The 23,714-nt window shown below is 45.5% G+C and overlaps 2 protein-coding genes across 2 annotated transcripts; both read right to left on the bottom strand.

Annotated features, from left to right (window-relative positions):
* Positions 1-731: 731 nt before the first annotated feature.
* Positions 732-11,047, bottom strand: LOC121836107 (glutathione S-transferase Mu 1-like). The gene is made up of 2 exons (XM_042290834.1): positions 10,966-11,047; positions 732-2,083 (listed from the first exon to the last, which is right to left on the bottom strand). Exons 1-2 carry the CDS (start codon positions 11,037-11,039, stop codon positions 1,489-1,491), a joined length of 669 nt encoding a protein of 222 aa, XP_042146768.1. The 5' UTR covers positions 11,040-11,047; the 3' UTR covers positions 732-1,488.
* Positions 11,048-20,148: 9,101 nt separating this feature from the next.
* On the bottom strand, positions 20,149-22,418 carry LOC121836106 (glutathione S-transferase-like). Its single transcript, XM_042290833.1, has 2 exons — positions 22,288-22,418; positions 20,149-21,010 (listed from the first exon to the last, which is right to left on the bottom strand). The coding sequence occupies exons 1-2, from the start codon at positions 22,380-22,382 to the stop codon at positions 20,416-20,418; spliced, it is 690 nt and encodes a 229-aa protein (XP_042146767.1). The 5' UTR covers positions 22,383-22,418; the 3' UTR covers positions 20,149-20,415.
* Positions 22,419-23,714: the final 1,296 nt, after the last annotated feature.

The following is a 23,714-nucleotide window of genomic DNA, read 5'->3' as shown; positions in this document are numbered from 1 at the left end:
AGGGGCGGTCAATTAGATTCCAGTTGTAAGTCCCTCCAATCAGTTTCTGCGAGCGAAATTAGGCTTTTGTGCTTGAAGCGATGCGGATCTCTCCGCCATTAGGCAGGGACGCTAGGTACTTCCTTGTCCCCATGGAGCTGGTCACGTGACGTAAAAAACCCTCCTGGCCGCGGCCGCGTCCGCAGCCGCAAGATGAGCAAACCGGCCCTGGTGACACGCTTTAGGTGCCGCGGAGGTATCACAGTGAAAAGGTACAGAGCTTTCGAAGGGTAGGAGGTACGGAATAGTCCGCTGTTTTCAAATTTTCCCACTGAAAGTCAGGCTTGTGACTTTCTACCTTTTTTCTTTTGGCCTACTAAACGATACGCAATTAGTAAAATCCCAATCGAAAGTCATTCATCCCAGCCCAAATTTGTTTTATGGGCACTCTAACTTCCTCAAAAACTTTTTTTTTTAAAGATTTTTAGTCTTTGAATATTAATGCAATAGCATTCTTTAGCCCCCCCCCCCCCCCTCCCCTACTCCTCCTATTTCGTTTACCTTTTTGGCGTCCTGATGCGCAGTATGTTTTAGTTTCCCCGCTAAGTTTGGCGGGAAACTTGATGTCACATAACCCGACTTTACGGGACCTACGGACACATTCAAGTTCCCGTTTAATTTAGCGGGAAAATTGATGTCACGTGACCTATGCGCCAATTCAGTTTTCCAGCTAAATTAGGTGGGAAAACAAGTCACGATTTTAAAATCATTTATTCATCAAGAACGCATCAACGCTAAATCAGCGCAACGTTGATTTAGCGTATATGTCCTCGACATCGTCTTTGACGTAGTCCTTAAGGTCGTCCTAAAGGTTGTCTTAGAGGTCGTTCTTGAGACCCCCTTAGTTGTCCTGCAGGTTGTCTTTGACTTTGTACTCAAGGAGTCGCGCTCGACGTCGTCCTAGATGCCCTTGAAGTTGTCCTAGACGTCGATCTTAACCTTGCCCTCAAGGACGTCGTCCTCGACGTCGACCTTGGCCTCGTAACAAAATAAAGGTAAATATGATGAATGTTATCGCATTTCATAGACAACCAACAATAGTGGTTTCTGCAAGCTATTTTTTTTAGATACAATAGTCGACTATAAAAAAAAAACGGTAATCTATAAAAATCATATTTTGGTTCTATGTCCTTCATTTGAGCCGCATTCTTGCGAAATGTCTGTTCCTTTTGATAAACAACAAGCATCATTACCGTCCTCGTGCGTCTATGGTTTCGAAAAGACATTTTTATTTTTGTCTTTTTTGAGACACGAGTATAAAGTAGACGACTTACGAGCGATTTGACGTCGCGGCGTCAGTTGTAGTAATGTTTCCATGGCGAGTAAAACATTTCCGTTTCTTGACCAGTCGATCATCAATCCTTTTCCGGGTAGTGACCTTTTTCTTGCGGAGAATACATTAAAAAATACGATTTGTTTAAAGATTTCAGCGAAAGCTTCAACTTTGTTTTAATCGTCAGAAGGTGGCTCATGCTGTAATCCCAGCGCCGAACCGAGCGGGCTAAGGAAGGGCCAGGGCTTAAAACGGGGCGAAGCCAGGTACTCGCGCAGACCAGGAAGTCCTGCCACGCGCTCGCTGTATTGCACTAACGAAGGGAAATTCTTCTTGAAGTTGCTGGGCTCCACGGCGCGGACGAAGGCCAGGGCCTCGAAGAGCAGGAAATCCACGTAAGTTACCTCCTCGCCAATAGCGAAGGGACCGTTCTTCGCGAGCAGTGCTTCGAACTGCCGGAGCTTTTCGGCAGAGTCTACGAGGAACTGACGCAGCTTGTCGTCCGAATATCCGGAGTCGTAGCAAAGCCGGGCGACGGACCTTATGAGGTCGAGGGCCTGCATCTCGACAACGTCCACTTGGCTCTGCAGCTCGTCGCTCTTGGGTGCGAGGCCATGCTTGCGACCCAGGTACCTCAGGATGGCCAAGCTCTGGGTGAGCTTGACGTCGCCGTCCAGGTAGTACGGGAGGTTGGGGAAGTCCAGGCCTAGGTTTGGCTTGTCCGCGAGCCACTCTTCTCTTGTCCAGTTGGGGTCGCTGCCGTAGCCATACCTGCGTGTCCGGATAAGACAGGAAGAAAAGAAAGACACGAAATTGACATCTCAAGATTGCAGCAGAAGAAGACGATATTCGAAAGACCCATAACAACCAAGACATAAATACTTAAGAAAGAATTCAACGTAGAACATAACAATACAGCACATCTTTTTATAAATTCTTTCCTAAGTTTTTGCACTTTCCCAACGCGCTCACGTCAATAAAATTACATTAATATATGTTTTAGATAGTGGAGCTTGGCAGCTTCTGCGAATTATTTATTGCAAACACTGCCGTGAAGTGACAACATGACAATCTTACATAGGTTTGCTTGTTAAAGGCCGACTACCAGACTGGAGATTCTGCAAGGCAGAAGATCCTCCTCACCATGGGGGAGGAGGAAACAGGCAGTGGTGGGCAGGGTAGAAAGGGAAGAGGAGGAAATGGGAGAAAAGTGGAAAGCGCGAAGTGTACGTCGGCCTTTAAGAAAAAAAAAAAAAAGGCAAACTGAGGCGTAGTTTTTGGAATTAAAAATCGGAAACTGGTTCAGACAGACATAAAATACGCGTATGTGGTCTTTGGTATTGTATTATACAGTGATTTCATGCAGATAGCTGGTAAACACGCGAAATACGGTAAGAATACGAAATTAAGCTTTAATAGACCTTATCATGTACGACCTTGTCTAAATGAAAGTTCTGCACGTGACACTGCCCGACGACAAACTCGTTCTACTAAGGGTAACCAAAAGCATATCAAGTTCCTGAAAAATAATGGCCTGTTTGCTTTTAAAGTTTTGCTCATAACTTTAAATAGTTGAAGATTTGTCTAGATAGATATGTGTCAATAATACCTTAGCAAAGGTAAATAAAACCTTAAATATTCGTAAAATTATTGCATCGCCCAGTCGGAAGGGGGAGCCAGTGAGACATGAAACAGCTTCTAATGACAGCGAGATGACATTTATTTACTATAAAGGGTTTTTTTCTGTATTGGTCTTTGCTTATTTGAATCTCGCTTCTTGAGAATGGGCAGAGCTTACCAGCTATGGTTGGCTCGCGTTGTGTCTATAATTAGAATATATTTATCTTTTGAGAAAATCGGTCAGCAAAAATTAATACCTTACACGAGGTATGCTAATAAATGTAAAAATATTTGTGGTAAGTGCCCTTGATCAACACTAGCTGCCTTGGCAAATGACTTTCAGAGTTGTTGGTGTTTATAAATTTAGCATCATAGTACTTTCTCAACTACCCCCACAACTGAAATCTTAAAAAAAATAGTGCGGGTTTCGACTATATCTATTGAAACTTATAGCCTGTAGAAAAAGTTCATGATATTATATCAGGGTAACGCAGACCAGATAGACTAGATTTGACCGGACACGTAGGAACCCCTTTATAAGCAGCGAAAAGCCCCTATAGTCACTGACAGTATGTGAACGGCAGGGCGTGCCGTTTGAACTCTTTGCCTCCAGCAAGTGCTCCATGCCTTCCGCCGTGCTACACTCGAGCTGCAGGACGGCGGAAGCCTCGCTCAAAGTGAACAAGACGCCGAAGAGCTGTCGAAGGGCGGAAGCTCGGGTTGAGGCGGAAATACTGAAGCTCCTCTTTGCCGCTCTCACCTTGCCAGTGACTATAATGAACATCGCTAAAAACCTCTTGATGTAAATGAAATTGAATGAATAGGGGCCGAACCTTCATTTCCTCAATCTTCCTGGCAACAATGTGATATTTAGACTGCCCGAAGTTTATTAGGCGATTAAATGAGACGACGAGTGTCCCGGATGTGCTGGAATATTTGCTAGTGCAGAGTGACGTGTGACAATAGATCAGTAATTGTGACCGCCAGCCCGGGGTGGTCATCAACATGCATCACGAAGTAGTGATCACACGAACGCACTGTTTAACGATACTCATTCAGTTCGGAACGGCCAGGGACAGGCAGGTGGTTGAGGCTCAGAAAAACCTTGAAGCGATCTGGCAAACTGCCTCCCTACCTCCTTGGACGCTAGTAATCCGATCGAACGCCGCCCGAGTGACGCTGGCATATAGCATGTTTAGTTTGTACATGATGCAAAATCATGAGACTGGGAATAAAATTTGTAAAAAAAAAATGTAAAAAAAAAAAAAAAAGGGGACAGTACAACGTTTAAATCTCAGCTCTGGGGATGAAATTTGAAAGAAAAAGTGTAAGAAGGCAAAAAAAGGGGACAGGACAACGTCTCAAACTCAGCTCAGGACAACGTCTCAAATTCAACTCAGCTGAAAACTCAGCTCAGGACAACGTCTCAAACTCAACTCAGCTGAGTTTGAGACGTTGTCCTGTCACCTTTTTTCTTCCTTCTTGCACTATTTCTTGCGAATTTCATTCCCAGTCTCGGGATTTTGCATCATGATCAACATTCACCAGCTCGCCTGCACCTTCACAATTTTTTAGTTTGTAATTGCTTTGGAGGTTTATTTTTCGGGACAGAAGAAATTCCGAGCAAAAAGCACAGAAACTGACACAACTTGAGGTCGAGGAGCGTTCTACCATACCAGTGGCGTCCGGAAAGGAAAAAGGGGGGGGGGGGGGTGCTCCAGTCTCTCTCACCCCCCCCCCCCCCCAGATATTGCGGTCAGTTAAAGAAAACAATAGGGGGAAAGACGGCATGGTCAAGCTTGTTTTAATCTGAAATTACTTAGAGATATGTATAGCTACTGTCGCTCTTCACTGCATAAAAGATCGCGTAGATGGTCATTGTTAGAAACTCGTTGTCAGAAGGCACTACTCGTCACATGCTCGGTGGTTCGGAAGTTCAAAGCTATGTCTCTTTGACCGAAATAACTGTGCTATTTACAAAAATATTAATAAATAAATAACCATAAAAATAAATGCAAAAATACAAAGCTGGGGAGAAAATATAACTATCAAGAACCCACCGGAAGTGTTGTATTCTTGCATGTACAGAGGCCCAGAACTGCGAAACAAGTTTCTCCTACCAAAATGTGTACAGGCTAAAAGAATCACGCCCCAGAAACGTTAAATAAATAAATAAATAAATAAATATATATATATATATATATATATATATATATATATATATGGTGTTTTTTTTTATTCTTACACATTTGTTAAAAAAAAAAAAAAACGTGAAAGCTACACTAATGCGGTTTCTGCAGGTGGGGTATACGGCCAGCGGACATTATATGGGTGGCTAATCTTTGCGATAAGTCGGCTAATTGATTAAAATTCGTCAGATAACTTTTTAATTACTGAAAATAAACATATAGTTTCAATTAGAAACTTGCTGACCCTTACAAAAATCTGTAGTTAAATTCTTTTGAATTTTTGTTGAAAATATTCTGGAGTCCTATTGAATTTCTCTTTAAAACTTTTTGATGTTTTTTAGACTTTGTTTTGACAACTTATTTAACTCCTAGTCAAAATTGGCCACTTAAATTTTTTAGAATTCCTTCTTACATACATTCTTTTGAATTCCTTCTTACATAAATTTTGTTGAATTCCTTTTGACAAAACCGCAGATTAACGTTTAAAAAAACACTAAATTCTTAATATATTTTTTTAATTTCGTTAGGAAATAGTGTCTTTTTGATACATACACATCCCACAAATAAGCAATGTAAACAAACACACCATCAAGCACTCAACACCAGAAACACAGTCCTGTTGACAGCACCAGAGCCGTATATAGCCTACATATTGAAGGTAATCATTTGGCCGATGACCACCTCAGCACTTACTAAGTTGCCAAGTCTCCGGTCTCCTTCTCGAAAGTCTGTCAAAGGAAAGACACTGTTTCGAAGTTCGTGGACTCTATCTCTTACTAAAAAGCATCGGTACAACTAATAATAATTTCGTGTAGTCGCTAAAACAACATCCACGAAAACGACTCATAGAGCAAATGTTTATCGCTTCTCTGCATAGCACCACTCGGGACGAAGCCAGTCAAGGCGGTTGCTCCACTTTAAAATAGTCATTTTGCTCTTCTTTACTAGTTGAATAGGGTCAATAATGCAACGATTGTCATTTACAAAGTGAGAACGGCTGGGCGTGTTTTTCGAACGCCTGGCCTCCAGCACGCGCCCCATGCCTTCCGTCGTGCTTTGACTGCGCAGTCGAGCTCGAAGGGCGCGAGACGTCGAAGAGTTGTCAAGGATAGAAGGCTCGCGCTGGAGGCAGGAGAACGGAAGCTCCTCCCTATGGTTCTCAACTTGTCAGAGACTATTGAGAAACTTAGTGACTTTTGACATTTAGTCAAGATGTATTATGTTCAATAAAAAGTCAACAGAAAGTCTGTAGCTTTTCTTTTGACACTGGCTACAGAAAGTCAACTGAATAATTTAAACACGAAGTAAATAGAACGTCTGCAGTATTTCTGATAACACTTTCAACAGGAAGTCAACAGAAAAAAGATCCAACGTAGAGTTAATAGAAAGTCAATAGAAAATCATAAAAAAAGTTTCAACACAAAATCATAAAAAAAGTTTCAACACAAAATCAACAAACTTTTTGTTGACCATGTCAACAGGAAGTCAGTCGAAATAAAGTAATCAAAGTGAACAAGAAGTCAACACATTTTCAATAAAAAGTAAAAAAGAAACATCCGTCATATCGGACCCCGCACACGACCGCAGCAAATAAAATGAATTAAAAAATGTCTCTTTTTATAAAATATTATAAAGAAATAATGTCAATAGGTTTTCTTTTTATTTTTTAAAAAATAACCTACAAAAAACGTTGTTACAACTTCTTTTTATTTTTTTATAAGTAAGTCTACAAAACAAAATCTGTTGTTTTTCCTTTTGAATTTTTTTAGAAAATAATCTACAGAAAAACGTCTTTACAAGTTCTTTTTAATTTTTTTATAAATAAGTCTACAAAACAAAATCTACTGTTCTTCCTTTTGAATTTTTTAAAAAAATATCCTATAGAAAAACGTCTTAACAAGTTCTTTTTAATTTTTTTTATAAAGAAGTCTACAAAAAATTTAATATTTTTTTCTTTTGAAAGTTTTTTGACAATAGTCAAAACAAAGTGCGTTTAAAAAGGAATTCAGTAGGATCGCGGAAAGTCAATAAGGAGTCTAAAAAAATTAAAAAGAATGTTGAGACCCGTTTTTGTAAGGGGAGCATCATCGAAAACCCCTAAATCAACTATTTTTGGAAGGATATAACGCCGGGGCAGCATTTTACGGCGTTCTGTAAAAAGGCCCTATTTGGACGCCGAGAAGCGACTTGCATGTGACCTCCTATTTGTAGCCGCTGCGGAGATTTACGTGAGAGCAACACCGAGTGTTCGGTGCAAGAAAAGTGTGTCAACTGTGGACAACCTTACGCTGCCACTTCTTCATCCTCCCCCAAATGGAAGAAAGAAAGCGAGACTCGCAACTACGCACGTCAACATGCCGTTGATTTTCGTGCTGCAAGGACAGCTGTCCAACAGTATAAGACAGCCAACGCAAATCAACATGGCCAGCCCCTTCCAAGCCCACCGAAAAGAAGGAATGATCCCATCAAGTAGCCTAATGTCAGTGCTGTGTCAGTGCTGCAGCACTTCAGCGAAAAGGCAAAACGACGAAGGGAGCATCTCAATTGAACAACCACCACACCTGCACTGTGGAATCGAAAGCCAACACTGTCGGACCAGCATTGAATGTGACGCCTGCACTGAAGCCGCAGCCTCCTCCCAGCTCGAGTGCTGAACATACAGCTAAATCTGCATGGGAAAACTGGATTCCACTTCTTCAGAAGGCAACCCGCATGGCTTACGCTTTTCTATCTACTGTGGATGCGCAGTGGGCACGACTTCTCCTCTCATTCCTTAACATGATTCTTCCTCTTATGGAGTCATAGTAAAGGGAGGGAAAGCGAACAGGCCGTGTCAACGAAACCGGAACCCCAAATTCCCATCGATTCTCTAATGGAACGTGAACGGCCTTCGTACACGCATTTCGGAACTTCGGCAAATTCTACAGCAGAGAACCATAGATGTAGTTGCACTTCAAGAAACCAACATCCTACACGGTGAGGTACGACTCTCTGCATATGTTTTCTACAATTCTACCACAATTGACTCAAAGACTAAGTCTCGAGTTTCACTTTTGGTGAGATCAAGCCTCCATTAAAGCGCCCTGGACCTTTCAGATCTCTGCTCATTAACGGCAGAGTATGCGGGAGTCACAGTAAGGCTCGGCACGCAAGACACCACAATAGTTTCCATTTACGTAGCCCCTGGGGGCACATGGGACCCTGATGTGTTGCACCAAATTCAAAAGTGAACTTTTATTAGCTGGAGATTTCAACGCACACAGCATCAACTGGGTGATAGCCGAACCAACAGAAGGGGAAGACGCCTGGAAGACACCATTGCGGCCCTGAACCTCACAACTCTAAACAGCGGAGCACCCACATTTATTTGTAAAGCGTCCTTGATCTCACATTTGCATCGCCTGCGATCAAAGTGTCGTGGGCAATACAACCAGACACATGGGGTAGCGACCATGTTCCCATCATTATAGCCTCGCCGAACGCAAGTGCAGTCGCCACCAGAACATGCAAAGTAGTCAACTGGGACCTTTACCGTGAATATATGGCAGCATCGGTAACTGCGGCTGACGCTACAGACCTACCTGCCATCATTGAAAACTGCATTCGACGAGCGACCCGACTAGTGAAGGTTCCCATCACACGACCTGTCCCGGGCCTAGAGTTTCTCAACCTCCGAGCGGCACGGAGACAAGCCCAACGACGGGCTATGCACACAGATACAGAATACGACTGGGCACGTTACAAAAAATAGATGCGGCGTTCAGGAGGCACACGAAAAAATTGCAGCGCTATCAGTGGGCTCAAAAATGTATTTCCTTCGGGAATCCGAGGGGAGCCGCGCAAGCTTGGCGGTTAGTTGGCGCCTTGGCAGCTGCGAAGGTCCCTCGTCACCCAATTGCAGCACTCGCCATCAGGAACGACAAAACCATGACTGAAACGCCAGAACTGCCAGCTGATGAATTTGCGTGCCCCCTTCCTCCACCAGCCGTGGCTTTACCCCAAGAGCTGATAGGCACTTCTATTTCTGAAGCATCCATGGCGGATGACGACTTCACCATATTTGAACTGCAGTATGTGCTCCGACACTGCAAACGCCGAAGTGCACCCGGGCCAGATGGAATCACTTATCAAGCATTGAAAAACATAGACCAAGCTTATCATCCACAACTTTTAGAGACACTCAACTCAATATGGAGAACAGGCATTCTGCCTATGACCTGGCTAGAATCAATCGTAATTCCGGTTTTGAAATGCGGTAAGCCGAGCCACTCCTCCTCATCCTATAGACCTGTGTCCCTGACAAGCTGCTTGAGAAAGCTACTTGAGCGCCTGGTCTTGAGACGCCTGACATGGCACCTGGAGCAATAACATGCGATGCCACACCAGCTCTCAGGATTTCGTGCGAAGAGGTGTACAGCAGACGCAATGGGAGACTTGGCTTCTGCACTCGAAGAGGCAAAAGCACGCCGCAACATGCTTCACTGTGTGTTCTTAGACATAAAGCGTGCATTTGATGCACTTCCGCATAATGTTATCCTCCAGCGCCTCAGACATCTCGGAGAAAGAGGGAAAATGCTTTAATATATTAACGCATTTCTCTCTGGTAGAACGATTTGGGTCAGGGTCCCGGGGGCGATTAGCAGTCCACGCACTGTGACTCAGGGCTTTCTTCAGGGAAGTGTTCCTTTACTGTTCAATGTGGCCATGGCAACGCTTCCAAGCTCACTTCGCCAGCAGGGACCGTTCCTTGTACAGATATTCATCTATGCGGATGACGTGGCTCTTTGGTGCGCTGGCCCAACTCGAAGGGCAAGGAAGATTCGTTGTCAACTCTAAGGGGCACTCGATACAATCTGCATTGCCATCGAAAAACTCGGACTGACACTTTCCCTTGAGAAAACAGCAGCGCTGCTTTACCGTCCGAGAGGACGCCCCCCCCCCCCCCCCCCCCCCCCCCCCCCCCCCCGAACGAGCGCTGCAACTCAAGATGGCTGGGATGCCAGTCAAGAGAGTGAGGACATATAGATATCTTGGATTGTTGTTGGATGATCGGGTAACCTGGAGACCGGAAGTCCGCAAAGTTCTCTCCATGTGCCGCAACCTTCTCAGAGTTCCGCGGTGCCTCCGCGGCCATGCCTGGGGAACACCACTGCACGCCCTCCTTCAGTTATATAAAGGTTTAATCCTTTCCCGCCTACAATAAACGTGGCCACTTCTCAAAATCGGATTAGCACAACAACGTGATGTTGAAACATTTCACCGTGTGGCACTAAGAATGTGCGTCGGACTGCCGCGATACGCGGGAAACGTTGCCACACTCGTTGCTGCCGAAGAATGGCCTGTTTTTCTCCGGGTTGACGAGCGCGCCTGCCGTCACCTTGCAAGAATTCATGGTGTGTCCTCTGGGAGTTCACTACTCTCACACGTCGTTGACCGCCCCAACTCCTGCTTTGGCTATTTGGCTAGACAGTTCGAAGATCTTATAGGACCACCCGGACATATCCCTTCACCCCCGCAGCCTCATCTACAAGTACCACTGACGATAAGTGAAACTCTCCCTTACATGCATAGCAAGGCGAGTGTTTCTGGGACAATTTATCGCCTTTTGACCCAGGAATTACTCTACACAGAGTATATCGGATGGCTGCAAGTATACACCGACGGCTCCACTAGTCCTGCGACAGGAACTACCACGACAGCAGTCTTCATCCCAACTCACAACGTCTGCATTGCAGACGGACTAAACTTCGCCACAACCTCTACTACTGCGGAGCTGGTGGCCATTTGGCGGGCTTTGGAGCTCCTAGTGCGAAGTGGAACACCAGGGAGAGCAGTCATCCTCACAGATTCGAAATCTGCTCTTCATCTTCTCCGGAACCCCGAGACTGGCACTCCATTGACTGCATCAAATGTAGCATCTGCCAGGTCGGCTGAAAGAAAGGGTTGGCAACTTGCTTTGCAGTGGTGTCCTGTGCACACTGGAATTGCGGGAAATGAGAAGGCGGATGCCCTCGCTACTGAAGCCCATGGATTTTAGACCCCAACCATTTCCCTTCGCCGGTACAACGAAGCATGGCGATTTATACGAAATTTCTACCAGAAGCGCCACCCACACCGAGAGACGGCTGAAGGACGGCCCCCTCCAGCAATCCCGCGCAAGCTGTCAAGAGAACAAGCGTCAATGTTACATCGGCTGAGGGCAAACTGCGCAAACACAAGGTCAACTCTGCACAAGATTCAACGAGTCAATAGTCCTGATTGCCTACACTGTGTAGCCCTAGAGGACATTGAACACGTGCTACTAGTATGCACAGAATACGAAGAAGAGCGTAAAACCTTGTTTGAACGCTACACTTTCAATGGACTTCTTTCCTCCAACACTCGGGAACTCCTCATCCCAGGAGCCCCACGTCGGCTTGTCCAGAGGGCTTACAAAGACCTCTTGGATTGTTTGAGTGAGACTGGTTTGGCAGACCGTCTTTGATCAAATACCAGACACCGCAAGCAGCAAGGTTGTTAAATTGAAACCCACACTGGTGCCAAAGCCCCAACCCACACTCGTGCCAAAGCCCCATCACATTATTGGACTGGTTCCCAAATTTCCACACTATCTCTTTTAGCCACCTACGGCTCCTCCCCCTTCCCCAAGCCGAGTAGCGACTCGCCCCGTATAGGAGGCCAACATCTCTCCCGGTTTCCCCTTTCCTTCTCTGGACCTCACAACAAGAAGGAGGAGAAGACACGTTTCCAGATTTCGGTTTCTTATCGGAGCGCATCTACGCGCCCGCAATCCTGCTCCCCGGTGGTCGCGGCGTGAAGCCACCTCCTCGCCTCCCTCGTAGAATGGAGGGAAATACGGCGCACGTGTGTTGCGCGTCTCAGCCACTGGGGAGCTGTCTGGCAACTCTGGCTGCCTGACAACTACAAAGTTATCTCGATCGCCATACTGAATCGTGACGACATTTTGACGTCACCGCTAACTTCATTATTTCACCAGCATAGCTCGAACTCCATTGGAATCCGTAGGGAAAAACTCAATCGCAACGTCACATCACGTGACCAAAAGTGCAGCCAATCAGCGACCGATTGAGTTAACTTTATCGTTGAGTTTGCGATCTAGCATAGACAGACAGGACCGCGGGCGCGGTGATGCGCTCCGATAAGGAACCGCAATCTAGAAACGCGTCCAAATAGAGCGTTTTTACAAAATGCTGTAAAATGCTTCCCCGGCGTTATATCCTTCCGAAAGTGATTGATTTAGTGGTTTTCAATGATGCTCTACAAGTTTCTAATTAAAACCATATGTATATTTCCACTAATTAAAAAGTTAATTAACGAATTTTAATTAATTAGCCAACTTATTGCAATGATTAGCCACCCACATAATGTCCGCCTGGCCGTATAACCCACCTGCACAAACCGCAGTAGTGTAGTGTAGCTTTCAAGTTTTTTTTTAAACAAATGTGTAAGAATAAAAATATACATATATTTTTATGATGTGCTGAACTTGAATCATTTTAGAAATTTCCCCCATGAGTTAATTTATTGCTCAATGTGAAAAAAACAAGAAATACATTATTTTGTATTCTGCAGATGGTAATGATATGTACTGTCCGTGGTGTTAATTAAAATGCGATACCTCAAACAATTTAGACGAAAAAAATTACCAAGTTTAGGACATAATTACTCGTAAATACGTGTTTGGATATTTCTTCGAAACTCGTCTTGAACTACGATAATCATATCTTAAGGCGACACTTACCTGGGACTAACGTAGTGATGCAGGCGAGTTGGTTATGCATATTGAAAAGTTGTGAAAGCGCACCCTAAAGACAAATGCGAAGACCTCTTTGCCTCTCAGTCTTTGTATTCGTCTTTATTGTGCACTTTCATTGCTTTTCAACTTACCTAGGCTATACATAGATCATTCTTAGTTGGTTCTTGGTTGGTTCTTCAGTGGCACCGGTTTTGTGTGACATTTATCTTTCTGCCATGGACAAGCGCATATCGAGGAATATTGACGGGATGAACGTGGTCAAGATCTTCCGCTATGTGGATGATTTTTTGGTTATTTTGGGGGAATGTACAGAGAATTGTATGGATAATGACGTGGCAGAAATTGTTAAGCTGTTTAAGTCACTGTCCGGAGGACTGAACTCCACTTGGGAATTGCCTAATGAAGGCAGTATTCAGTTCCTAGATTTACAGCTCTTTTTTTACTAAGGATCATTTGTGCTGGAGTTATAATCCACGAACTAAGAAAGGTCTCCTTTCTTTTAGCAGTGCCCACGCAAAGCTCGTAAAACGGGGGATTGCATCCTCCTGCCTTCACGCAGCCATTACAAAAAGCTGCCAGCATAGACTGCCGGTCAGCTTTGATCAGCAGGTTGAACGCTTGACGAGGGCCGGTTACCCGAAGAGCTTAGTGACAAGTGTGTGTGAAAGGCTCTTACAGGAAATTAAACGAGAGGGTGTTGACAAAAGTCGTGAAAAGACAGACAAGATGCCAGTGCAGGTGATACCATATTTGCACAAAGTGTCCCACAATTTCAAAAAAGATGGCTGTTAGACACAGGGTTAACGTCGTCTTCTCAGCCCCGTGCAAACTTTCAAAGATATGCCCCGCGATGACTAAACGAAAGTCTGTAGTGTGCTCAAAGAAACATGTAACAAGATACACCGAATGCGTGACTAAGGTGGTGTATGAAATTCCTCAGTTGCGGCCAAGTTTACATCGGTCAGACCGGCCGATGCTTTAATGAAAGAGCGCGGGAACATAAGCTTGCCGTACGCAATAATTCAGGTGGGCATCTTGCGGAGCACTGCAAACCATGTGGGTGCGAACCTTTGTTTGAGCGCACAAGGTTTATCAAGAAAGGGAATGAAAAAATGGAAAGGGAACTAATCGAGGCTTTCTGTATACACAAAGCGGCTGACAGATGCGTAAGCATGCCATCTCTTTATCTGTTAACCAAAAAAATTGTGTTTCTTGAAGGATGTGTGTAATGAGAGATAGCAATTTTTATCAGTTGCATGTGTTTAGGCGGTTGGGATCGAGTTTGACGATGATTCGTATTTTAATAAATCAGTTGGAAGTTGGCGCCTGTCTGTGTCGTACGTGTCTCTTTTTTCGTCCTGTTTGTTCGCGCCTTTTAACCTTTTAATCATTCTTAGAAAGTTTACTCCACCATAAATAGGTTCGGCTATACACTCCGTGCGGGAACTATAGGGGGCGCTTTGAAAAACGCGCGCAGCGCCGCTAGCGGAGGAGCTGGCGTTCGACTGTGAGGCGCGTTCAGCAGCCTGCGGCGTCTTTTCGCATGCCAAGCTGTGGCGGCGGAAGCGCGCATGGACGAAACTTTTGCTTTTTGAGCCGATAAGTTCAGGATGACGCTGCATGACTGCTGGGGCAGAAGGGCATTTAGCTGTTCTCCACTTCTTATATATTGAGTTTGAGTCGTTATTAGGGGTAATTTCTCAAGTTGCGGCCGAAAAAGGAGTTGGAGCAATTTTCCGAAAAACATGACGGCCGCCACCATAATTGCTCTGAGTGGGAAATTTATTTCGCTCGTCGCTGTAAACCTAGGACTGCTGGAATGATGATATTTGGAGGCGAGTGAGATGTTCGCCACGTTTGTGCACGAAGTGTGCCAAGTTTCTTTAAACAAGTGGGAAAGTTATGTTTCTAACGAATAAAGAAATAAAGCTGTACGGGATATCCAATATTGGACCCAAAATGTTGTGTTATAACCGGGCTGTGCGAAGCGCAGATTTGGGCACACAGGTGCTTGGACTTGACAGTAACATGACACAGCACTTATTATACAAAAAAAAAAAAAAACTGGCATAGGGAAATTAGGCGCAAATTTGGTTTGGGCGGCGTAACTCAATGGGAACCGGTTTTGACCATGAAAAGGCTGTCAAGAGAATACCACTGGTCGGGGGAGGTGGAGACTTTAGAGGTAAGAAGGGACTAGTGGACTGTACTTCCAATTGAAACAACTTTACGAAAGGTGGTTCCAAAGCCGAGAAAACAAAGTTGTCGGTCAACACATGGTTCGGCCGCCAAGGGCTTTTGCGGTCAGCTCTTGTGTAATAACCTGTTGTGCGAGGTGCTGATTTTCGGCGCACAGGTACTTTGACATGACCGTCACTTGGCACGACACTTATTATAACAAAAAGAGTTGGCATAGCAAAACCAGATGGAAATTTAGTTTGGGCGGCGTAACTAAATGGGAACTGGCTTTGACCGTCAAAGGCTCTCAGATAATACCACTCGTGGTGGGAGGCGCACAATTTATAGGTAGGAAGGGACCAGTGGACGTCACTTCCAGTTCGAACCACTTTACGATAGGTGGCTCTAAAGCCGAGAAAAAAAAATTGTTGTCTACAGAACTCGGGGTGTCAGCGTTTCCACATCCAAAAGGAGGCTGATCAAAAAAGAAAGCAGACCACATAAACTTCCATACACAAACGTCGATTCTCCAGTGGTTCTGAGTTTCATTGTTGTTTTCTTTAGATTTATATTTGTCACTTTTTTTACCGTTCGAATCTTTCTTCATGAAGTACAGATTGCGTGCCATAAACTTGTCCGGAAATATCATCGACAGGTACGATGGGGACGAAATTTCTTTGGAGGGCAATGGCATTTCAGTTCTTCCCATCGGCGCTGACATATGTAGGTGTTACTGGTACGAAAACAAACGCAGAGCGCAAAGCGGCAGTGTAGAATATGTCAACCGTGCCGACACAGTGGCATACATGATCGGGAGACCAAATTTCTCGCGTCGTACGGCACGGCTCCATCGTTGTCGCTGTCCCACAAAACATCGGCGCGGTGAAAAACTGAAACGTAGTCTCCGCGAGATACGACGCATAACTATTGAAGCACTTAATGACGCAGCACAGGCAGCACTTCATGCTGTGAACCCAGCGCAACCGCACCACTCTGACTTCAATGCGTACCAACGTACGCGGCGTGGTTTCGGTTTCGTTTTTTCTGGGGTTTCACGACCTACCTTCGGTACCGGCCGCGCGGCGGCGCGCCAGTCGCGTCGCACGGAGTGTATAGCGCGCTTCAAATATCGCACAAACGACAATTGTCGAAACCCCGTCGTCCTTCCTTGCTCCTTCGGGAATCTATATCTTTAAGACCAAGCATGCCAGATGATTGATATAAACAGCATGGTCTTTCCCAAGGAATGCAACACCGCATGTAAAAATGCGAAATAAAAATTACGAATGTACCTTACTGCTTGAATCCAAATGAAACCGCCTGCCGGTCTGTTTCGACCGGCGGGCGGTTTCGGTTGAGTGAGAAGTCAAAAATCCGACGCCGGAGGTCGTCGAATTTTTGACTTTTCAGGAATCGAAAGTTCGATAATTTTCGAATTCTTTGGGTTATTAACTTTTAAAGCTCGAAAATGATCGAATTTTTGAGCGTAGGAAGTTCGAAAGATCGAAAAGCTTCGACCTTTTTAGTCCAAGAAGTGCGAAAATTCGAAAATCATCGCATTTTTTAGTCTACCAAGGCCGAAAGTTTGACAAGCATCGAATTTTGCAGCGTAATAAGTTCGAAATTTCGAAAAGTGTAGAACTTCTTAGCTTGAATTCGAAAATTCAACTTCCGTGAAATTTCTCGATATGGAAAGTTCGAAAATTCAAAATCTTTCGAAACTTTCGAACCGCTTGATTCGATCATCGAACCTTCGGTTCGAAAAAAGTTCGCGGCATCCCTAGTTAAGATGTCCTTTGTCTTTTTCCAAGTCACAGGGGTTTGTCTTAAATTATGTTAAACCTGCACCAACTCGTTTGCGCCTTAACGTTTTGTTGCCACAAGTAGATGTAATCTCGTACACCACATTGGTGACACCTTAACGTTGCCTTAACGTTGCCACGTTAAGGCAAATTTGCGCCTTAACGTTGCCACAAGTAGACGTAATCTCGTACACCACATTGGTGACACACGCGGTATATTGCAGCGCGTGTTTCTTGGAACACGGTGCTTTTTTCCGCCTTGTCAACATCGGACATATAGTAGCAAGTTTACACGGGCCGAAAAAACCACGTTAATGTCGTATCTGCCAGCTACCTTTTTTAGATTATGAGACACGGTATGCATGTACGGAATGACTTGCACTCGTTTCCTTTCTCCACTTGCCTCGCTGCCTTTTTTACTTCATTTTAGCCTCTCACAACAACTAGAGATTGGGTTAGGGGGGTACCCCGCGTCTCTTAACCTTTTTGTTTTCCGTTCAAAAACTGATTTTCATCTGATGATTGCAACTTTTTTCCAGAACATATAGCACACGAACAGTATGTTCGTAGTCGTGACACACTCAATTCCTGGCTAAATTCATAGTTGGCTTGAATTCTGATGACACCGGAGGACACTCGGGTGCAGCGCACCGAAAACCATTCAACGCTCCTCTTAATTGAGCATAGCAAATCAACACTCACGCCTTAAGCAGGTACGACGTATTCTGGTCCCTTCACTTTCCACAGAAACAAACAAAAAAAAAATCTTTCGGAAAATTGTTTTTCAGGGGGGCTTTCCAAAAGAAAAAGTGTCCGTGTATGTGTGTGTGTATGTTTTTTTAGATGTACAAGTTTTGGTATTATAAATCCTTCGTGTCCAGCCTGCTCCTCCTCCTTCTGGAGCCCAACGTGCATTCGAACTGTGGACACCTCATACATAGGACCGGGTAGTGCAGTCATGTCATGTGTGGAGCCTGATGCGAGCCTCCCCCAACGTGTCCAATACCACACAGAATTATTGGAAGACTTCCCATGAGTTAAGTACAAAACAAGCAAGCTCGCGCTACAGAACCCAGGATCCTGGGTTCAATCCCCACCCCTGCCCGTTTCGATCTGGAAGAGCATCGTACCGGCGTGCGGTCGTGTACCACTACTGCGTGATGCACGTTAAAGACCCCAGACTAGGGGTTGTACTGTAATGGCTAAATTTTTTCATCTACAGCTGGAAGACTCGTCGCCCGTTGAGGCACACCAAATTAGAAGCTGTATAAACATAAACACGTTCCAAGTTTTACAAAACGAACGTGTCGGTACAGCATCCACCATGAGGAAGCTAACATAGAGAAGGGGACAGGCATCAACGGCAGCAATGTCACTGTTGTCCGTCCCTTTTTCTTGTTTCCTTCCCCAAGGTGGATTCACATAAGCGGGTCCTTTTTACCGCGTCGTCAAACCATCTCAGCCAAATGCAGCTCATGCGTTGGACACAAATACAACAGACATCTTTTGGAACGTGGGGGATACCATTCCGCAAATACGCAGCGCCTCTCATATGACAATCCGACGTACTGCACCTGAGGGAGTACCTATAAATGGAAAAAGCAGTTCATGTTTGCTTACCATTTCGCAATTTCAAGCAGCAAAGAAAGCAGGACGATAACGGAACAAGGTGCGTTTCGGCTTTGTGATATCGCCGTCCGCAAAGCCAAGAAAGCAACGCTCGGTCACGGACTTAGAGAAGATTTGCGTTCATTCTTGCACCGGACGTAACTTTCGTCCTGCTTTCTTGTTCTCGAAAGTGCCAGTTCATCCTCGCCCCGAACGAGCGACGCTCGAACCTTCCTTCGCCGAACTTTCGAGATAGTTTCGAGATAGTGACGCACTGTAGATAAGCAGCAGCCCGCGACCTTGTCGAGTCAGTCTCGCTCTTTGTTACGCCGCCGAATCGCCGCCTGCTTTTCTGCTGCCTCGACGCTCTTTCTTACTCATTTTGGTTGGCACAAGTTCGCCAATAAATTCTTTATTTTCAGTTCACTCTCCGCCTTCTCGTCACCTTCATTCGTGACAATATGTTCGCTTTGTTTTCTTCGTGTTCTGAATTTGCAGTGGTAAGAGAAGGAATTAAGTCAGTTCCATCACTTACGTAGCGTGTTACTTGGCCCGAAGGTACATCCGAACGGTTTCACGGTTCCCGCTCCACGCGATGCAATGTGGTATTGACGAGAGGCCTTCTGGAAATTTCCCTAAAGGTCTATTGCTTTCCGCTATACAATTAAATCGTCAACGAACACTTCAACTCGGGTTCATGGCCAATCAGCCTAGCAACGAAAATCGCCGATTAGTGCGCGTGGAAAACACGTGCCTCAATTCATTGCCAGCCCAGGCACCTGGCTGTTAGGAAACAACCAAACGCCAACTGGCACCAGAATAGGAGGCCGCTTGTCATGGTATCACCACCAGTCAAAAACTTCCGCAACTCTGGGTGCGACTCACGAGGTTAAAGCTTTTTGAGTTTATTTTTAGCGCCCAGCTCTTAGGCGCCCGTTTCCGGCTTGAGCGGCGACGCCGTCGCCGTCCGCGTAACCGCGCGTTGCATTATGGGACGTTTCCCATAACGTCACACGTGACGTAACGTGCGACGTCACGAGGGTTACCCTCACGAAGGTCGCGAGGATTACCCTCACGAGGGTCAGGAGGGTTATTCTTAGGAGGGTCATGAGGGTTACCCTCAGGAGGGTCATGAGGATTACACTCACGAGGGTTCCCCGCGTGACGTCACACGTAACGTTACGTGTGACGTCACAGACGTCACACGCATCTGACGCTGCCAATATTCCCGCTAAATGTAGCGGAGAAGAAAGACGGGCGTACTGTGAGGCTGGGCAGAGGGGCTTGCACTTTGGGAAAATAACTGTTTAATAAGGGAAGGAGCGTGTTCGTCTGCGCGCATGACTTCACGCGCCAGCGGCGAGAGATGATCTGAATCTGATTACGCGTGCTCCGAGGTAGCTTGCTCGGGCAGCGACGTGGGTCCTGGACGAGTGGCGCCCTCTCTCAGTGCACGATGTCACTTGCTCGATGGTCTGAAAAGGGAGCGCTCTCACAATACCTTCCCCTCCTCCTCCTCCAGAGGTGCGCTCTGATTCGGCGTTACAGAAAATTATAAACGTCTTTAACTTTTTTTTTCCTTTTCGAAGAAAACTTTATTTGATGAAAATGCCTGCAGTAAGACATTCCTGACAAGCAGAATGTTTCCGTCACTGGGCTAGTGGACCAATTCTCCTATTCGAGATTGTGCCCGCTTCTTCGGAGATTATTATAACAAAACTACTGTTTATTGATGTCTTTAGTCAACACCACCTCGTACAGTCAAGGCGTGAAAGCAACCTCCTCTTCCTACGTCATCACTGTTGGACGGCGCCAAGTCAGCAATTGTGTACGCGCCCGCTATAGATCTCACTGTGATGACAACGAGAGTCTAGTGCACAAGGTGTGATTACTTCGGATGGCGTTTCCTTAGCCGGCATCCTTAGATATTTAATAGTCAGAAGGTGGCTTATGCTGCGGTCCCATAGCGTTGGCGAAGGGACCAAAGAAGGGCCAGTCCTTGAAGCGCGGCGAAGCAAGATACTCGCGCAGACCGGGAAGGTCTGCCACGCGCTCGTTGTATTGCTCCAGGGATTGGAAGTTCCTCTTGAAGTTGCTAGGGCCCAAGACGCGAACGATCTCCAGCGCTTCGTAGAGCAGGAAATCGACGTAAGTCACATTCTGGCCAGCCGCGAAGGGCCCGTCCTTCTCCAGCAGGGCCTCGAACTGCCGGAGTTTCTCGGTTACATCTGCGAGGAAATGTTTCCGCTTTTCGTCCGAATAAGCGGGGTCGTAGCAGAGATCACCGGCGGACATGATCAGATCGAAGGCTTGCATTTCGATCATGTCCACTCGCCGCTGTAGTTCGTTGGTCTTGGGAGCGAGGCCATGCTTGCGACCCAGGTACTTGAGGATGGCCAAGCTCTGGGTGAGCTTGACGTCGCCGTCCAGGTAGTACGGGAGGTTGGGGAAGTCCAAGTCTAGGTTTTGCTTGTCCGCAAGCCATTCATCTCTAGTCCAGTTAGGGTCGGTTCCGAAGCTGTACCTGCGAATCGGGATAAGATATATATATATATATATATATATATATATATATATATGGGCATGGTGGGTGGGAGGCTGAAGGCGTGGGTATATAACTGAGAAGAAAAAACCCTTAGTAAAAACAGCAACAACGGACGATTTATTCTTCGACGGGGTCTAGGGAGGGAAATTGATGTACACGAGGTATGCACGAATTTAGCGGGGAATTTAACGTGACACACACCGATTTAGTTTCCACTCAAAGTTTAGCCGGGAAATTGACATTACGTGATATGATGAAACGTGATGCACCACTTGACTTGCGTTGTTAAATTTAGCTTGAAATTTGGTGTCACGTGGAGACGTGACACCAATTTTATTACTGTATTTAATGTGGGAAATAATAAATAAGTTTTCTTCACTCCTCGAAACGTGTGTTTAACATTTACACAAATATACACGATCCCTTCTTGAATCCTATTGGACCTTGAATGTAAAGGCCGGTGCCATTTCCTTTTAGTATCTACGTAGAACTTGAAAGGCTCGCAAATTCTGGATCACAAGCTTAAAAAACAACAACAACAACAAAATTAGAATAATGTTTTGGACATGTGGTATTGATACGTGGAACTTTCCGGGCACAAATATTTTGATTGAAAACCTTACCATTCAAACTGTATAGTGTTTTTAAATACAACCACCTGTCAAAAAAAACAAAAAAAAAAACCACAACAACAAGGAAACAGCGACTGGGCGTGTTTTTAGTGCTACCGATTTTATTTATTTTCCGGCATTCAATACAATCAACCAGAAACCATACTGAAAGAGGTATACTATAATACGCTGAGGTTGTCTCTTCTGATGCCGTCACCAAAACTCTCATGCGGATAGTTGACCAATACATAAAGTAGAAAAATAGCTGCAAAATGAACACTCATTTCACATTTACATGAATAATCACGCGCTTGATGTAAGATATATTAACACACAATTGGGTCTGATCTCAAACGCCTGTGGTTAAGAACAACCAAGATTTTCTTCGAATGAATAAAAAATATAAGTCGTCTACTGTTTACCCTCAAGATTTTTATTTTTACAGTTTGATGTACTCGGAAAGTTAATTCTATCATTTTAATAGAGCACCTTGACTAAAAGCGAATCTCTCGAAGTACATCTTTCAATAACGCTTCAGCTGCCGCTGTCAATCGCGGCACACTTCGTGCGGTCGTTCGCAATTTCTTGGACCGCTTTGTTTGGTTTCGCGTTAGTTCCTTAAAACTTCGTCATCGCACAGCGTACCTTTTTTCCTTGTACTCGACTTGGGCGTACTCCAACAGGTACCGCAGGTATTGACCGAGTCCCCGGACGTCCCAGTATCCTAGTACGGGAGCCATGACTGTGGGTGCCGATACTTGAGGTGACTGCTTCTCCGTTCACTGCATGCGCGCAGGATACTATACTGCGGGCCTTCTGCTTTTTTTTTTTCTGTTTGCGGTATAGGCGCGTGCAACACTCGAAGGAAAGAACAAACACTTTCACGCCCCGTCGGGAAACGGCGATAGCGGTGCGTCGCGTCCATGGAAAAGGTCATCGACACAACGCTCGACAGGCCGCCACCATGAATAAAGTGCCTCTATCTTTAGAGGAGTTCTTGAAGGCATTTTAGGTGTGATAAAGAACAATAAAAGTAGATTTACGTTCTCTTGTAATGTATGTCACAGCGACAGCAAGCAGCCAGCGTGCCGTAGATTAAGATCGTGTACTTCGGACCCGCCGCGACGGACTTTGCGAGCTCTACCCGTACGGCATGCACACGGCTGTCTTCCTTGGGCACCTCGTGCTCTTGTTTACCCGCCAAATGCTCTCTTTTGTTACCTCAAGCGCGAGTCCCGGAGGAGGAGAGGGGCGGCCGGCCTCGCAGATGATCGTATGCGCTTGCGGCGTCATGGCGAGGTACCGCCACAGGGAGCCTCAGGTGCGGCGGCTGGGAGCGATACCGTAATTGACGACGAAGCTGATGATGTCGAAGGGAGGAGTTTTCGCGTCGGACGATAATATAGAGATACCCACTAACAACCGTTGCCGAAAAAAAAAAAAAAGAAAACAGGGGAAATTAGATTTGGGGCAGGGTTTACAGTCGGAGCAATTTATAGACAACTCCTCGCCGATCTTCTTAGTATAAAGCTTTTGGCCGCAGACCTGCTGGAGAGATTCTTACCTCTTCTACTCTGTTTCACATTAAGTCTGACGGCAGTCAAAGCTACGACGTAATCGGGTCAATGAAGCAGCACCAAAATTAGAATCATTACGGTGCTCGTCATCTTGGCCTGTTTATACTAACACGGGCTAAACCACGCGAGCAAACACACACACACACACAAAAAGCAAAGGACCACGGCGCATTCACTATTCCCGATTGGTGGTTCAGCCGGGGATAGACAACGCACAAGGATGGTGAGCGATATGACGGTACGTTTTTGGCGCTGCTTGGTTGGCTACATCGGAACGTATAGCCTTCACTGAGGTTGGACTTACTCTCTGGGCTCGCGACGCGGCCCGTGCAGATTAATTAATTATCGACGAGTTTTCGTTGTAACCATATTAAAGGGGGTCATGAAACGGTATATTGGGTTTTCAATGTTGCTTGACTAACAAGAGTGCGCAATATACTGACCCATATGTTTGCGGAAATATACTTACACGGAATGCCACTGAGACATAAGCTC

Source organism: Ixodes scapularis, unplaced genomic scaffold, assembly GCF_016920785.2.
Source record: "Ixodes scapularis isolate PalLabHiFi unplaced genomic scaffold, ASM1692078v2 PGA_scaffold1__304_contigs__length_218370807, whole genome shotgun sequence".
NCBI classification, from domain to species: Eukaryota; Metazoa; Arthropoda; class Arachnida; order Ixodida; family Ixodidae; genus Ixodes; species Ixodes scapularis.
The sequence above is the reverse complement of the archived record's forward strand: the minus strand, read 5'-3'. Positions and strand labels throughout refer to the sequence as shown.

Excerpts from the sequence above, each read along its gene's own strand:
- LOC121836107 (XM_042290834.1), bottom strand. The coding sequence starts at position 11,039 with ATGCTACATTTGATGCAGTCAATGGAGTGCCAGTCTCGGGGTTCCGGA. Across the intron at positions 2,084-10,965 it reads GAAGAGCAGATTTCGAATCT|GTATGGCTACGGCAGCGACC; the intron begins GTGAGGATGACT and ends CCGGACACGCAG.
- LOC121836106 (XM_042290833.1), bottom strand. The coding sequence starts at position 22,382 with ATGGCTCCCGTACTAGGATACTGGGACGTCCGGGGACTCGGTCAATAC. Across the intron at positions 21,011-22,287 it reads GTCGAGTACAAGGAAAAAAG|GTACAGCTTCGGAACCGACC; the intron begins GTACGCTGTGCG and ends CCCGATTCGCAG.